This window comes from Phyllobates terribilis, unplaced genomic scaffold, assembly GCF_046119375.1.
Source record: "Phyllobates terribilis strain yellow unplaced genomic scaffold, ASM4611937v1 Scaffold_8__6_contigs__length_399053987, whole genome shotgun sequence".
NCBI lineage: Eukaryota > Metazoa > Chordata > Amphibia > Anura > Dendrobatidae > Phyllobates > Phyllobates terribilis.
Genome location: NW_027362768.1, coordinates 36,092,776 through 36,111,186, shown reverse-complemented (window position 1 = coordinate 36,111,186; position 18,411 = coordinate 36,092,776). Strand labels below are relative to the sequence as shown.

The window sequence follows — 18,411 nt, the reverse complement described above, 5'->3', positions numbered from 1 at the left end:
AGGTTTAACGAGGAGAAATGTAAGGTCATACATATGGGAATGAAAAATGGAAGTCACCAGTACTCACTGAATGGGAAATCATTGGGGAATTCAGAGATGGAGAAGGACTTGGGCATCTTGATTGATAGCAAACTAAATTGGAGTGCCCAAAGTCAGGCCGCTGCTGTAAGGGCAAACAGGGTAATGGGATGTATCAGAAGAGGTATAGCTGCAAAGGATGAGAACATTGTTCTTCCACTGTACAAAGCACTGGTCAGACCACACTTGGAATACTGTGCTCAGTTATGGGCCCCAATATATAGAAAGGATATAAATGAGCTTGAAAAGGTACAAAGGAGGGCAACAAAATTAATAAGGGGAATGGAGGGACTGCAATACCCAGAGAGGTTGGCAAAACTAGGACTATTCAGCCTGGAAAAGAGAAGGTTGAGGGGGGACATAATAAATGTGTACAAATATGTTAGGGGACAGTATAGAGACCTTGCCCGGGATTTGTTCAAAAGGAGGGATATTACGGTAATAACAGGGCATTCACTAAGACTGAAAGAGAAAAGGTTTCAGCACCAGCATAGGAAGGGGTTCTTTACGGTAAGAGCAGTGAGAATATGGAATTCACTGAGTGAGGAGACGGTAATGTCGGATTCACTAAACCAGTTCAAGCCGGGACTGGATGCATTTCTAGATACCAGGCAGATTTCTGCATATACTTAAAAATAGAATAAAATAGTAGGTTGATACAGGGATTTATTCTGACTGCTGGTTTCAGAGTCGGGAGGGAATTTTTCCTCAGGTGAAGATTGGCTAAATCATTTGGGGTTTTTGCCCTCCTCTGGATCAACTTTAGCAATTACAGAACTAACAGGTCGAACTTGATGGACGCAAGTCTTTATTCGGCTTTACTAACTATGAGAGTCACCCCAAAATAACCTTGAGAACTAACGTGATTGAAAATTGTCTTGCAGTGATAGTTCTCATTTTACAGCAGGTTGCCAAGAACGCCAGTTCCAGCCAGCACCGCGTTCTCCAAAAAGAGATCCGGGCACTGATGAAACGGCAACAAGTGGAACTATCTGGTGGTGAGATTGGTAGCGTGAGAATGTGTGACCCGTTCCCTATTGCCATGCCCGCGAAAAGTGAGATGATGATCTGGTGCCGGGCAGCTATTGGTCTAAGAGGTAGAGACTACCAAGCAATGGTGGAACCCGTTTACTCAGATAGTAGGCCCACCATTTTGACAGCACGGGGGTGGTCGATGTACGCCATGGGAGGGTACCTGTCCGCATCATAAATATCGGGGAGAGAGAAGTATATCGGCCCCGGTATGCCACGCTAGCCATATTGTTCACCTTAAACCAAAATTCTGTAAGGGCCGTGGAACCCTTGCCTCCATCTCAACCAGAGGAAGGTAACGGCTCTAAGAAACAAATGGAGGACTGGTGTCAGCAACTGCATTTCGGTACTGACTCCACTCCCTCACACCAAAAACAGAGAGTCTACCGGGTGGTTCAGGAGTACGAAAGAGTCTTTAGTAAACACCCGCTAGACTTCGGGCAAGTAAAGGGGGTAGAACATCACATCCCCACAGGAGACCATCCACCCATAAAGGAAAGATACCGACCTGTACCCCCTGCACAATATCAGCATACAAAGGGGATGTTGCGGGACATGAAGGAGGCTGGGGTAATCAGGGACCGCTGTAGCCCCTGGGCAGCTCCACTAGTTCTAGTGAAAAAGAAGGACAACAGAATGAGAATGTGTGTAGACTACAGAAAGATCAACCGTATCACACACAAAGATGCGTACCCGTTACCTAGAATAGAAGAATCTTTAGCTGCATTAAAATCTGCTAACTTCTTCTCCACTTTGGATCTTACTAGCGGGTACTGGCAGGTTCCTGTAGCAGAGGCAGACAAGGAGAAGACTGCATTCACCACCCCGATGGGTCTCAGCGAATTCAACTGTATGCCGTTCGGGCTCTGCAACGCACCAGGAACCTTCCAGCGGTTGATGGAATGCTGTCTGGGACACCGGAATTTCGAGACAGTCCTGTTATACCTGGATGATGTCATTGTTTATTCCAAAACCTACGAGGACCTACGAGGACCATCTGAAACACCTGGCAGAAGTGTTTGACGCCCTGGCAAGCTACGGCCTAAAGGTGAAACCCTCCAAGTGTCACCTGCTTAAACCAAAGGTTACAGTACCTGGAACACGTGGTGAGTGCTGACGGAGTGGCTCCCAACCCCGATAAGATCACCGTGATTAAAGACTGGCCAAGACCCTCCAGCATAAAGGAAGTGCGGCAGTTCCTCGGGTTGGTAGGCTACTACCGAAGATTCATTCCCGGTTTTACCAAGAAGGCAGCTCCTATGCAGGACCTCCTGATAGGTCAATCCAGGAAGGCCAAAAACCAGAAGCCGCCCTTCAGGTGGGAAAAGCTGGAAGAGGAGTCCTTCTGCCAGCTGAAGATGGCCCTCTCGGGAGATAAAATCCTGGCATACCCTGACTACGGCCAGCCCGTTATCCTCCACACGGACGCGAGCAACATCGGGCTAGGAGCCGTACTGTCCCAGATCTAGCAGGGGAAAGAACGGGTAATCGCTTAAGCCAGCCGAAAACTACGGCCCACAGAGAGAAACCCTGAGAATTATAGCTCATTCAAGCTAGAGTTCCTGGCAGTGTTGTGGGCAGTGACCGAATGTTTCAAGCATTACCTTGCCTCTTCCAAGTTCACCGTGTACACGGATAACAACCCGTTGACACACCTGGACACTGCAAGACTTGGTGCCCTGGAGCAGAGATGGATGGCCCGCCTGTCCAACTATGAATTCACCATCAAATACCGGGCGGGACGCTCAAATGCCAACGCGGATGCCCTGTCCAGAGTGCCAAACTTACCGGACGTAGGGGAAGATCCAGAAGAACTGGAAGAAGTCGAACTCCCTGCGTTCCACCGTCATGGGATTACTCTGTATTCCCACCGTGTAAGGGACAGGCGCTCTGCTATGTTCAATCCCTTATCCCACTACAGCTGGGCGGAGACACAAGACAGTGATCCCACAGTCCGTCTGGTGAAGGAAATGCTGACACAGGCTGATGCCCGTCTTGACCCAGACGCTCCGGAGGAGACTAAGCAACTGTGGAAGGAGAAAAGTAAACTGTTTCTTTACAAGGAGAAGCTGTGCCGGAGAATGGTCAACTCTAGAACACATGAGCTGACCTGGCAGGTAGTGGTCCCAAGACGAGACGCGGCTATGGTTCTGGAGGCATGCCACGACGGAGCAGGACACTTCGGATGGAAGAAGCTGGAGTTCCTGTTGCGTGGACGGTTCTACTGGGTAGGCATGAGAGGAGCCATCGAGAGGTGGTGTAGAGACTGTGGCCCTTGCAACCTAAGAAGGAAGGACCGCGCCAGCCAGAAGACTCCCCTGCAGCCCATCATCACCAGGCAGCCACTGGAACTGGTAGCCCTGGACCATGTGAAACTGGCTCCCAGCAAATCTGGGTACGTCTACGCCCTCACCATCGTAGATCACTACTCCCGGTTCCTGGTGGTGGTCCCTATCAAGGACTTAACGGCTCAAACAGCAGCTAGAGCCTTCCAGCAGCACTTCTGCCATCCACACGGGTATCCGGAGCAAGTGTTGACTGACCAAGGTCCAGCCTTCGAAGCGGAGGTCTTCCAAGAGTTCTGCAATCTGTATGGCTGCAGGAAGATAAGAACAATGCCCTATCACCCTCAGACCAACGGACTACGTGAGAAAAAGAACCAGGTGGTGATAGACTTGCTAAAAATGTTGCCCCTGGAAGAACGAAGTCTGTGGCCTGAAAAACTGCCTGATCTGATGGACTTGTATAATCACATCCCCGTAGGTTCCACCAACTGTACCCCGGCTTACCTAATGAGAGCAAGACCTGGTAAGCTGCCTACTGACCTGGATATGGGAGTCCTGACACCTGAGGACTCCTCGCCAGAGGCTGACTGGGATACAGAACGGCAGCAGCAGTATCGGAGAGTACAGGAGAGCGTCGAGCGAAGTCTGTCTCAAGCAAGAGAAAGGCAAGAGAAGACTTATAACCAGCACGCTCCCGCTGTTCCCCTGGTACCTGGAGAGCAGGTCTTGAAGAGAAAGAGGCGGCTCCACAAGTTGGACGACCAGTGGGAGAAGGACCCGTACACAGTATTGCCCTCAAGCCATGAAAATTCAAAAGTCTGCATAATCAGTAAGGATGGAGGAGAAACCACAGCCATTGTTTCCAGAGACCACCTGAAAAAGTGTCCCGAGCAGCTGCAAAGCCCTGACGAAGATCAAGAGAACCCTCAACCCGCAGAGGAAAGGTAAGAAATGATCAGTACCATACTCGGAGACTTTCCCCGGTCCTGGACTCAAATTAACAACGCAGTCGTGGTACCCGTCCTCACCTTTCTCCAGCCAGCCCCTCAAGGGCCTACAGAAGAACAGGGAGTGTCAGAAGAATCCATACCAGCAGCCCAGGAGAATCAACCCTCTGCTAGTAGTAAGCCTGCCGTGCCCCTAGTAAGCCAAAGAGTATGCAGAAAGCTGCCAGGCCTACCCACAACACCTCCCACACCCTGTAGTGCAGAACCAGATAGTGAGTTACGTAGGTCCACCAGGAACACTAGAGGACAGATGCCCGCTCGCTGGAGAATCTAAACAGTAATGTGAATTTACGTGTAAACTGCAAATGTTGAAAATGGTTTATATTTGTTGCCCGTTTATTAATTATGTTTCTCTAGTTACCCTTCAGGTTTATTTGGACTGACAGGTTAAGGACGCTGAGTAACCGGAACTATATTGTAAATAGTTGCACCTTGTACCTTTTGCGAAGATGGCCGCTGAAGAGAAAAACCTGTCTGGCGTGGCCTCCTTGTGGCCCAAAGTAGCTAGCCTCAGCCTTGCAGCCATGCCCAGGGCCAACATTTGGGGTTTGCTTTTGACAGGTCCCCTACTCTGTTCTAAAAAACTTCACCTTGGGTGATATGGACACCCGGTTACGGAAGTGCCGTGACCTTAAAGACAAAATGTTCTAGTACAAATGTTATGCTATTGTTATACCCTGTATTTGTGTTTTCTTAAAAATGTGTTTAGTCCCGGAGTACTAAAATTTACTAGGTGGGAATGTGGCACCCCAGGGGTCTGGTTACCACAGTAATAGAAATATTATGTCTGAGAGCAAGTGGGAGGTTTCCTGGTCAGGAGCCCTTAAGCATGCAACACCTCCTGCCCAGTCCTGGGAGGGGAGGAATCCACCCTTATAGACTGGGTCTGGGGCGGGGTTAGGAGAGAACAAGCAGACACAGGGAAAGAAACAGCAGGAGCTCTGTAGGAACAGGAGCTGAAGCCCAGGGGCTGGAGCTAAGCAGAGCTCGCCCTGGCAGAAGAATCTAAGAACCGGACACCGGAGTCCGAGGCTGTAAGGATCTCTAAGTCCAACAGCAGAAACCAGCCGGCAGGGGATTTCAGGTCCTATGGCCATAGATGCCCGGAGGCTCAATCACAAGCAAGGGACCAGCACCGCCATCGAGGAGCGGAGGCTAACAGAAGGCCCCAAGTCACCAGCCATACGGGTGAGCACTACACGGTACACTCAGGGACGTGGGCTACTATAACCCGCTTATAGCAAGGTAGCCAGGAAGAGTGCAGACAAGCGGGGAGGCCTACAACTCCACCTGGCCACGGGAGCTCCTGCTTGCTCGTAGACTGACCAGGCCTCTTATGCTAGCCAGTACTCCTGGGAGGGTCTGCCTTATTATCATCAGTAAAGACCCTGAACTGCACTGCAAAGACTCTGAGTTGTTCCTGTTGCGCTCGTGCACTATCACTCTCATCATCCACATTCATTGCCCTGAGGCTATACTCCTCCCGTGGGGAGTCATCCCATTCTCTGCTGGGCATACTACACCAGCCTCAGCGGTCTGCCTCGCAGCGGCGGTACACCCTGACCGCAATCCACGGGTGGCGCAGTCGGACAATTAACCTAAAACCCATAAAAGACTGCCACTGGTTTGACCACCCTGAGCCACGGGACCGGGTCGCCGCCACAGAGACTACAACCCCCAGAGACCCGGCTCCGGGTATCCCACACACGTGCACACACGGCCCAGGGGGCGCGTCACATACACCTTCCAATAACTTAAACTTTTGTCTCTTCAGTCCACAAAGTATTTGTCACGGATGTGTCGGCTGTGACAGACAGTCGCTCTGCAGTTTGCTGCAGAAGATCTCTTCGTTTGGCATTGCAGACACTTTCTTAAATCTGTATTACTTTAGGACCCAGCGGCTACCTCCCTGCTACTCTGATTGACACCCTGGCTTGGGTGTTTGAAAACTTTCAGTTTGCTACAGGGAGGAGTCCGCAATATTCACATGTTCCCTTGTGAAGGTGCAGAGCTATTGGAGTCTGCTTACTCCCTCTCTGGTGCTTCGAAGACGTTTGGTGTAATCTCTCTGAAGTCGGCTCAAGCTAAGCTTCTTCCCCTTGTGTTTGTCTCCCTTGTTGTCTTTAGCTTATAGTGGGGATTGACCAGTGCTCATCCCCCCTTCCTTATCCAGGGCCTAGCTCTAGGGATTTACAGGGCTTAGGTTTCCTGCTCGGCGATTGTAGAGAAACCAATATAGGGATGGTAGGGGAAACAGGGTGATATTAGATCAGCCAAGGAGGTCTTCACTCCCCCTTTCCCTAATGTCTGGGCTCCCTTCATGTTGTACTTTGTCTTTCCTACACTGTGGGTGACAGTATTCTCCCAAAAGTCTTGGCGATCATCAAGACATTTTCTGGAAAAACTGAGATGAGCCTTTATGTTCTTTTAGCTCAGCAGTTGTTTTTGTCTTGGAACTCTGCCATGCATGCCATTTTTGCCCAGTCTCTTTCTTATGGGGAAGTCATGAACATTGATCTTAAATGAGGCAAGTGAGGTCTACAGTTGTTTGGAAGTTGCTGTGGGGTATTTTGTGACCTCTTGGATGAGTCGTCGATGCGCTATTATAGAAATTTTGGTCGGTCGGCCACTCCTTCGAAGGTTCACTACTATTCTGTTTTCGCCATTTGTGGATGATGGCTTTCACTGTTGTTTGCTGGAGTCCCAAAGGTTTATAAATGGCTTTATAACCTCTTCCAGAGAGATAGATCTCAATTTCTTAGTTTCTCATTTGTTACTGAATTTCTTTGAATCTCGGCATGATGTCTAGCTTTTGAGGATCTTTTGTTCTACTTCAATATGTCATGCAGGTCCTATTTAAGTGATTTCTTGATTGAGAGCAGGTGTGACAGTAATCAGGCCTGTGTGTGGCTAGGGAATTGAACTCAGCTTCCGGGAGGGAAGGGGTGGGGGGGGGGGAGGGGAAGGGGGGAAGGGCGGGGGAGAGAGATGAACAAGGCCCTGTTGGTTGGATTTCCTTTCCCCTTAAAACTAAAGACCATCATTTAAAAACTGCATTTTGTGTTTACTTTTGCTTTCTTTCTCTTAATATTTAAATTTGTTTTGTGATCTGAAACATTTAAGTGTGACAAACATCACCAACCAGCAAGAATTCTGGATCAATCTGACCTGTTAGTTTTTATTTAAGAAGCCCTCCTACTCTACTCTCATTAACTGTATTTATTGCACCTGTTTGAACTTGTTACCTGTATAAAAGACAACTGTCCAAACACTAATTCAATCACACTGCAACTTCTCCACCATGGCCAAGACAAAAGAGCTGCCTAAGGACACCAGGGACAAATTTGTAGACTTGCACAAGGCTGGGATGGGCTACAGGGGAATAGGCATGCAACTTGGTGAGAAAGCAACAACTGTTGGCATAATTATTAGAAAATGGAAGAAACACAAGATGATTGTCAATCCTCCTCTGTCTGGGACTCCATGCAAGATCTCGCCTCTTGTGGTAAGGATGATTCTGAGAAAGGTCAGGAATCAGCCCAAAATTACATGGGAGGACCTGGTCAATGACCTGAAGAGAGCTGGAACCACAGTCTGAAACATTACCATTAGTAACACACTACGTCATCATGGCTTAAAATCCTTCAGGGGACGCAAGGTCCCCCTGCTCATGCCAACACATGTCGTGGCCCGTTTGACATTCGCCAATGATTATCTGGATGATTTTATGATTTTAAGGAGGCATGGAAGAAGGTCATGTGGTCAGATGAGACCAAAATAGCACTTTCTGGTATCAACGCCGCTCGTCATGCTTGGAGGAAGAAGAAGGATGAGTACAACTCCAAGAACACCATCCCAACCATGAAGCATGGTGGTTGAAACATCAAACTTTGGTGCTGCTTTTCTGCAAATGGGACAGGAAAACTGTACCGTATTGAAGGGAGGATTGATGGGGTCATATAATGTTAAATTGTGGCCAACAATCTCCTTCAGAAGGAGCATAAAAGATGGGTTGTGGCTGGGTCTTACAGCATGACAATGACCCGAAACAGACAGCCAAGGCAACTAAGGAGTGGCTCTGTAAGAAGCATTTCACGGTCCTGGAGTGGCCTAGCCAGTCTTCAGACTTGAACCCAATAGAAAATCTTTGGAGGGAGCTGAAATTCAATGTTGCACAGAGACAGCATCGTAACCTGAAATATCTGGATAAGATCTGTATGGAAAAGTGGGACAAAATCCCTGCTGCAGTGCGTGCAAACTTGGTCAAGAACTACAGGAAATGTCTGGCCTCTGTAATTGCAAACAAAGGTTTCTATATGAAACATTAAGTTCTGTTTTTCCATTGTAGTCAATACTTATTTCATGCAATAAAATGCTAATTAAGTATGTAAAAATCCTACAATTTGATTTTCTGGATTTTTTTTAAGATTCTGTCTCTAATATTTGAAGTGTACCTACCATCAAAATTACAGACAGCTGCATTCTTTGTAGGTGGAGAAACTTGCAAAATTGGCAGTGTATCAAATACTTATTTTTTCCACTGTATTTCAAGGCCATTCCTCGGGCCACAATCAAGGCTGAATTGAGAGTTTCCACTTTGGTCTCTGGTCCTGCTGTTTGCGCTCTTTTTGGGACCCAGGTGGCCTTCTCCGCCAGATCACCTGGTCCCACTTTACCGTCAGGTCACAGGCATTGAGAGTTTCCAGTCCAATGGCAGTCCAGAACATGGGTTGACACTGTCATACACGGTACTTTCCCATGCGGCATCATCATACCGCCTGCTATGCGTGCGATCAGTTCCTCATAGTGTCACTTATCAACTCTCGCTCCACCGGCTCCATCAACTGTAGCAAGTGACCGCGTCCTCTTCCTCCACCGAACTGCATGCTAACTGCAAAGCTTCCACTCCATCACTGTGTAATACTACTCACTCCACTCCTCGCCAACAAATGACACTGACCTCCTCGCCACTCGGTGTCCCATGTCATTATTCCACCTTTCACTGGGTGGGGTCTTCTTGGGCGCACCATCCCATTTTGTTGATCCCTCCACCCATTTTTGTTCATCATACCACCCTGGGTGGACCTTCTCCTTCCACTTTACTTTACTTGGGCGGGCACCTCATACTGCGGGCTGTCATTTACAGTTAAATCATTCCCTTTGGTAGGTGAAACTTCTGGAGGGCTGGATGGTTCTTCCATTTTGTGTCTTCTAACGATGGGCAGGACCTTCTTCTTGTACTGTACCACTAGTCACCATTTCAAAGTTTGTACTCGGAGGCATTTTAGACCACGTAATTTTTGCCATCCACCATGCAGCTCGACTCTTCCCGCATCCATTCATTCTTACTGGTAAGAGACTCGATCCTGCCATCTACGCCAAGTATAACATGGCGTGAGGCGGTAACCTTAGGTGTGGCACTTGTGTTTCATGCCCCGGCATGCTACATGAAAATGGGGCTCCTGGCTGGATGTGTGTACATTAGCTACGGGGGCACTACGCCCTTGCAGGTCAAATGATGCCATTGAATTTGGATGGCCTGGACCAGTTGTTACAGAGTTCAATGAGAGACCACCACGTATAAATAAACAGTCTTTTGCTTAATATTAACTTGGTGTGAACTATATACAATAGATAGCGAGAGCATAACTTCACGAATGTTTCCTTTAAAACATGGAACATTTTCATACATTGTCTCTATACCTCTCCAGGCTTACTTGCTTCTATCCCTAAGTTCCTTTGCTTTCACGGCAATCCAGAATTATACTCAATCCAGCAGTGAGAGTCCTGTACTTCATCCCGCGTTTCCTCTTTTCTCTTAGGGGAACTAGTTTGCCACTATGGCCGTTACTTAAACTTCTTTGCTTGCTGAGGCCTTGTAAATACCGCCCGGGGCAATCTCTTCATCTCACGTTCCCTGTTCCGTGCTGGCCTGTTTGGCGAACTCGGTTCTGTACTGCTACTTTGTCCTTCTATCACTTATCCTTTCTCTACTATGAATCTTCCTATTCCCTGCTTTGATCTCCACTCATGTCAGGGACACCCACATCATGAGGCTCTGCTAATTAATCAGACCGAAGGTTTGCTCTAGATGCAAGCTAGGCCCTGCCTGACTTACTACCAGGAAGTCCTCTCTGATTTTGCTACATAGATTTTCCTTCTCTGGGCTAGTCCTAAGTCTTAACTCTATCTATACCTTCTCAGTACCTGTTGTTGGGTAGAACACAAGTCTATCACATAACAATGTAAAACATTATAATGCATCACATAACAATGTAAAACATTATAATGCATCACATCACAGCACAAGCGGGAACGTGGGCACAACTTCCATCTTTTTACCATCACACTAACTTTTTTAAGGAGATTTTGTAGTAGAAACTCTCCTAATCCTTGAAATTCTTCAATGCTTGGAGTTTCCATTCCAGAAACTCAGCAAAAAACTCAATGTGCACTTACCTCTAATGTAGAAACCATTACTCACTTCATTTCACTTCTAAACCTGTTTCTGTTCCTTAAATAAATTAATCATTTTTGAGAATATTGTTTCTTCATTTATAAAATGGCAAACCTCTAGACATCATTTTTTAATGGCTTTAAGAAGTCATTTATTCTTTGCTATTTAAACAGAAAACATGTTCATGATTCCAAAACAAAGAAAATTTTTGGAAGGATTGTTAAAAAGCTTTTGCTTCTTTATTTAGCAAAGAAGAAAGGTTCTTGATACTCCTCAAATAGGTCCAATTTTTTCAACCCTCCGTGTGAAAAATCCATGTTTTTTCCAAGTGCACCTCCTGAGTATAAAAATCTGCAAGGAAAGCATCTACCCCCTCAAAAAGGGATAATTTTTGTACTGTTTTTACAATTAAAAAGCCTAAGAAGTCTTTTTTTTCAGTATGTTATCAAATTAAGTTGGCATTTCTTACCATCAGTTAATACCTGTACATATGGTAAGGTTATTTTGACATTTATAAGGTTGTGTTAGCGGTAACCTCTTCACCCCCAGTCGATTTACCATTTTTTTAGGGTTTTTTTTTCCAAGAGCCATAGCTTTTTTATTTTTCCTTCCATATAGCCTTTTGAGGGTTTTTGTTTGTGCTGACGAGTGACACCACTCATTTTATCATGTGAACTATAAAGCGGGAAAAAAATTCCAAAAGCATTGAAATTGCAGAAAACTGTAATTTTAAAATTGTTCTTTTTTTCTTTTTAATTTACCAAGTTCTATATATGGTAAAACCAACCTGGTAATATAATTCTACAGGTCAGTATAATTATGCAGATACCAAACATGTACAGTTCTTTTTAAGTGGTGAAAACAAAGTCGGAATTTTGTAGAAAAAAAATTGCTTGTGTTACCATTATTTGAAACCTGTAACGCTTTCAATTTTTTGGATATGGGACTAGCTGAGGCCTTATTTTTGACTGATGTTGATACTGATACCAAGTTTTGACTGCCACTTATTTAATTTTATTGCAATGTTGCCGTGCCTAAAGAAATTGCAGTTCTAGTGTTCAATTTTTTTTCTCGTTATATAATTTACTGATCGGATTAATTTATTTTATAGTTTGATAGAACAGACTTTTGATAAATGCAGCAATGCCAAATATACACTACCATTCAAAAGTTTTGGGTCATTTAGAAATTTCATTATTTTTGAAGGAAAAGCACATTTTTTTTCAATGAAGCTAACATTAAATGAATAAGAAATATACTCTATACATTGTTAATGTGGTAAATGACTATTCTAGCTGCAAACATCTTGTTTTTATTGCAATATCTACATAGGTGTATAGAGGACCATTTCCAAGAACCACCACTCCAGTGTTTTAATGCTACATTGTGTTTGCTAACTGTGTAAGAAGGCTAATGGACATTTAGAAAACCCTAGAAAACCCTTGCACAAGTATGTTAGCTCAGCTGGAAACAGTTTGGCTGATTTGAGAAGCTATAAAATAGACCTTCCGTGTTGAGCTAGTTGAGAATCTGGAGCATTACATTTGTTTGTTCTATGAAACTCTCAAAATTGCCAGAAAAAGAGAACTTTCTTGTGAAACTCGACAGTCTATTCTTGTTCTTAGAAATGAAGGCTATTCCATCAAAGAAATTGCCAAGAAACTGAAGATTTCCTACAGCGGTGTGAACTACTCCCTTCAGAGGAGAGCACAAACAGGCTCTAACCAGAGTAGAAAGAGAAGTGGGAGGCCCCGCTGCACAACTGAGCAACAAGACAAGTACATTAGAGTCAATCGACGCCTCACAGCTCCCTAACTGGCAGCTTCATTAAATAGTACACGCAAAACGCCAGTGTCAATGTCTACAGTGAAGAGGTGACTCTGGGATGCTAGCCTTCAGGGCAAAGTGGCAAAGAAAAAGCCATATCTGAGACTGACTAATAAAAGGAAATGATTAATATGGGCAAAAGAGCACAGACATTGGACAGAGGAAGACTGGAAAAAAGTTTTATGGACAGACGAATCAAAGTTTGAGGTGTTTGGATCACACAGAAGAACATTTGTGAGACGAAGAACAACTGAAAAGATGCTGGAAGAGTGCCTGACGCCATCTGTCAAGCATGGTGGAGGTAATGTGATGGTCTGGGGTTGCTTTGGTGCTGGTAAAGTGGGAGATTTGTACAAGGTAAATGGGATTTTGAATTAGGAAGGCTATCACTCCATTTTGCAACGTCATGCCATACTCTGTGGATAGCGCTTGATTGGAGCCAATTTCATCCTACAACAGGACAATGACTCAAAGCACACCTCCAAATTATGCATGAACTATTTAGGGAAGAAGCAGGTATTCTCTCTGTAATGGAGTGACCAGCGCAATCACCAGATCTCACCCCCATTGAGCTGTTGTGGGAGCAGCTTGACTGTATGGTACGCAAAAAGTGCCCATCAAGCCAATCCAACTTGTGAGAGGGGCTTCAGGAAGCATGGGGAGAAATTTCTCAAGATTATCTCATGCAAATTAACAGCTAGAATGCCAAAGGTCTGCAATGCTGTAAATTCTGCAAAGGGAGCATTCTTTGACGAAAGCAAAGTTTGAAGGAGAAAATTATTCTTTCAAATAAAAATCATTATTTCTAACCTTGTCAATGTCTGGACTATATTTTCTAATCATTTTGCAACTCATTTGATGAATAAAAGTATGAGTTTTCATGGAAAACACAAAATTGTCTGGCTGACACCAAACTTTTGAACAGTAGTGTATGTAAGGAGGACCCAATAGGGTAACACTTCAAAATGACTATAAGTAAACCAAGCCTGAGAAACATTGGTCTCAGGTCTAAAGAAGTGAGAAACAATTGCTAGCAGATTACTTTGGTCTTGAGCATGCTAACTTTAATTCCTTTAGAGTAATCTACACTCTCCACTTGTGGCTTTTTCCCTCAATATCAAAACTGCCTACTCCTTCAGTAATTTCACTCCATCTCTGCTAAAAAAAACATTAACTCATTGTCATGTCTTGGGATTCGATCCAGCGATCCTGTGTTCTTCTATCGGTGTCTCTGTCCACTGAGCCATGGCAGGTTCTGTTGCTAAATACCTTTTGTCTTTGTCCATTCTTTTCGAACATGTGTTTTTCATTTGTTATCTAGCCTGTCCTATCACACTGTAGGTGCTACTATTTAAACCCACCCTCTGACCCTCTGCTGGTCTTTTCTGCTGGTGACACTCTTTAGTGGATTCTGCTTGGAGTTCTAGTTCTACTTCTGAAAATCTAAGCCAGTTGGATAAGTGTACTGTTGGAGTTTTTTCTTACCCTGCACTCTCCCTCGATTCCTTAGGTGGTATGTGACACACTCGATGGCCTTTAAGGGAGTCCAGAAAGAGTTGTCTTCTCGAGTTTTTACATTCAGGGTTTATTCAGGTCATGCTGAAGCCGCTAAGGCCTGCATTACTGGATACTATAGTCTGAACAGGAACCTGGTGGGGTTTGTGCAGCTTTTTCATAGTTAGATCCTTTATCCCAGTGTTTAATACCACATGTGCATAACACTCAGTTTCTATGCCCATCTAACTCATCCATCACAAGCTGGCCCAATAGTTAACCCTGTCCGCAGTCTAACTGACTGTCATAGGCCTCAAAGTAGATTAAACGACATAAAAAACAGGTCAATGCATTACATTAATACAAAGGTCTTTGGAAGGGGTGCCGACAGCTATATCTCTTCTTTACACATTGACCATCCCATCTTAACTCATTGTTGCTACTGATATTTATTCCTTTCTGCCAGTGCTATCTGAGTTGTTTTCAGTGTGCAAGCATCACAACACACACTCGATGTTCACTAAATGAGGTCACCATCTGAATAGGGCCTCCCTACTGCGCAGCCCCCTCCAAACGTGCTATGTTATGGATTGCTGTTACTTGAATAAAATTACTATGATCCACTGTACGGTACAGAGTTTAAAAAGTATACTGTGGTTACAAAGTGATGGCATTTTGCAAAGATAATGGGGTCATGAATTCTACAGTGATCCTGAATGCAGGAGCTACAACAGTGATTTTTCGCTGCATGTCCTTATAAATTTTATTCTCGTAATGGCATAGAGTTCATTATGGTAAAAATAAAACCTTTAACTGTTCTGAGGTTTACATGTTATCCTGCATGTCCTTCGAGAAGTTTTAAAATTATGCTAGCAAATACAAGCAGGAGTGAATGTTGACTGTCTTTGCAAGCATACAACGCCAGTGTAGCTTTCTAGTATTACAGTTGCTTAGACAATCAGGACCCAATCACTTCCGTCTGCGTCTACCTTTCAAATCACCAGTCAAAAAGCTTCCGAAAAGCTTTGTCCACCAAAAGTCAAGTTTATAACATGAACTTGCCATTATGTATTCAATTTAGTTAGCAGGCCAAAAAGCCTTGAAACTCTATGCAACCACCATCTACATTAGAAGCTGTAGTTGGTCCAGTAAATTTCTTTCTTTATTACTAACTCTAAAACTATGGAAAGCAGCTGTACCGTAACATTTTTCATTCAAAATCATTCAAGGTAACTTACTTGATCTTTGGTTTTTAATGAAGAAAAGTTTCAGTCTTTCTTTGAAAGTGTTCTCATTTACATAAAATTCTACTTGAACTCTGCAAAGAAAGCAGATATTAAACTATGTTAATTAGTAGCCTGGTGGGAAACATATGGCATAATACAACATATTTCCTAATATCTGGCTGTCATTCTGTACCACATTTACTAGAAAAATTAGTACAGCAATTTCTGTGGCTGCTAAATAACTTGACTTTTACATTTTAAAATAGTTTACATCAAAATCATAAAATATCATACATATACAACACATGCCAGTAAGGGTGGATAGCCACAGTTAGGCTATAACATAGATTTTCATTTTAAAGAGTAATAGAATAATAGACGTGAAAATAAGAAACTTTGAAATACAGTGGCATGTAAATGTTTGGGCACCCCTGGTCAAAATTACTGTTATTGTAAACAGTTAAGCAAGGTGAAGATTAACACTAGAACTACTGATGGAGTCATTTTGACTCCTTTCGTTTTTTATTTCTCTTCTGTGACTACATTTTTCAGAATTCCGGCTTGAAACTCGGTGACTTTTCCTCAAATATGATGTGAAAAAAGATTTTGTGAGAATAAATAATTTTGGTGAAAAATTTGCGCGTTTTTTTCAAAATTTACCAAGAACTACTGAAGGGAGTCATTTTGACTCCCTACTATATTTTGAGGTCCTTTTGTCACCAAATGTTGCTATAAAGTTTTGTGCATAATTTTTTCACTCTGTCTTATTTACCCTGATGTTCATATAGATGTAGTTCAATTTACATGTCAACTTTTCACATTTTCCTTGTGTTTTACCTGCTTGTATTACTGTGGCGTTTATTTTTTGATTCATATATATTGACACATATAAAGAACTGTACGCTTGCAGAAGCATGCAGGAACAATAATTTACAGTTTACTCTATCTGATGAGGAGCTAGATGCATTCATTGCGATATTCTATGCTCGTGGAATATCTGGCACGAACCGTCACTCGATTAGCAGTATTTGGTGTAATGACTGGGGAATACCGTTTTGCAAAGCGACAATGTCTAGGGACCGCTTTGTTGAAATTATGAGGTTTCTCAGATTTGATGAGAAATCTACTCGATCGGAGAGACTGCAAATGGACAAGTTTGCTCTATTTTCTACTGTGTGGGACAGGTTTATTGAAAATTGTATTGCGTGTTACAAACCTGGCCCATACATAACGGTGGATGAGCAACTTTTCCCAAGCAAAACTAGGTGTCCATTCACGCAGTACATGCCTTCCAAACCAGATAAATATGGCCACAAATATTGGCTAGCTGTTGATAAGAGGAGCAAATATCTGGCAAATGGCTTCCCTTATCTAGGCAAAGATGACACACGCCGTGCTGAGGACCGTTTAGCTGACCATGTGGTAATGAAGTTACACCAAATGTTTAGAAGGTGAATTCTGCGCCATATTTTCATTTTTATGCTCCTCCACCTACATTTTCTCTGCTTTTTGTTCTTCAGTTGTTGTTTATATGTGTGCACTTGAATAAAAAAAAATGTTTGAAAAACGTCTATTATAATTATTGTTATTTTCTGTAGAAAAATAAGAAAAGCAGAAAAAAAACAATCAAAAGCATTACTGTTGGATCTCACAATAATAATACATTACAAAAAATATAATTATTAATAAATAACCACAAATGAAACTCTAAAAATAAACGAAAACAAGCAAGGAGTCAAAATGACTACTTTCAGTAGTTCTAGGCGGGGTCACGAGTCCAGTAGTCCTAGTGTTAAATGATCTCTAAAAGGCCTAAAGTTAAAGATGACACATTTCCTTTTGTATTTTAGGCAAATAAATAAATAAATGAATAAAACATATATATATATATATATATATATATATATATTAATTTTTCACATTTTAAAAACTGCAAAAAGAAAAATGGGCTGATACATAAATTTGAGCACCCTGTTAGGTTAGTATCTAGTAGCACCCCCTTTTGAAAGTATCACAGCTTGTAAACGCTTTTTATAGCCAGCCAAGAGTCTTTCCATTCTCGTTTGAGGGATTTTCATTTATTCTTCATTGGAAAATTCTTCCAGTTCTGGGATATTCCTGGATTGTCTTGCATGCACTGCTATTGTGAGGTCAGTCACAGATTTCAATGATGTTCAGATCAGAGGACTGTGGGGGCCACTGTTAGAACCCTCCTGTTAGTTTTTTTCTATTTTGTTGGTCACATGACTTTCTGCCTATATAATCCAACTCCGCCCTTCTGGCCTTGCTGGACTTCAGTGTTATATTTACTCTTAAGCTAGCCAGGTGCCTTGTACCTTACTCTGTAGTTTGCTTGGTCCTTAGACCACTAGTGCTTTTTGTTTGTTTGTCTTTGCTCTGCTACAATTTCTGCTAGGAGGTGTCCAACTATACCCCAGTCCTTAGTTCTTGTAGGGACCCCTCCTTATATCTATAGGTCTGCGTTCAGACTAGCCGAGGACTTAGGCGGGTCTGTTCACAAGGAACAGGTCCCCCGCTGCATCGTAGGGAATCAGCTTAGTCCTATTGTAGGGACAGTTTTCCTATCTTTCCTTAGTGCTTGTAGCAGTTCATAAGTCCAGCCAAAAACAAAACACTCTTAGGAAAGAAATCCAGATATCAGCATGGTGTCGGTTCAGGAGTTGGCTCAACGCCTGCAGGGATTGTCTTTGGAGGTGGCCGAGCTCCAGCAACACGTGAGTAGCTATCCTGGAGCGCATTTTGTTGAACCGAAGGTAGGACTGCCAGATTTTTTTCTATGGTAAACAGCAAGATTTTTTTTCCTTTAAAAACGCTTGTTTATTATATTTTCGTTTAAGACCTAGATCCTCGGGGAATGAATTACAGCGCATTGGGTTTATAATGTCACTTTTGCGCAAAGAACCACAGGGATGGGCCTTTTCTCTATAACCTAATAATCCGTGTTTTAGATCAGTGGAAGATTTTTTTTCTGCTATGGGGTTGTT

General features: G+C 43.5%; 1 protein-coding gene across 3 annotated transcripts in view; it reads right to left on the bottom strand.

Annotated features, from left to right (window-relative positions):
• The window catches only part of KCNT2 (potassium sodium-activated channel subfamily T member 2), a 1,642,055-nt gene that overhangs the window by 992,869 nt on the left and 630,775 nt on the right, over nt 1-18,411 (bottom strand). For all 3 annotated transcript variants that reach the window (XM_073642937.1, XM_073642939.1, XM_073642938.1), the window contains exon 2: nt 15,419-15,498. In XM_073642937.1, coding sequence (XP_073499038.1) covers nt 15,419-15,498 — 80 coding nt within the window. The remainder of the gene's footprint in view (nt 1-15,418; nt 15,499-18,411) is intronic.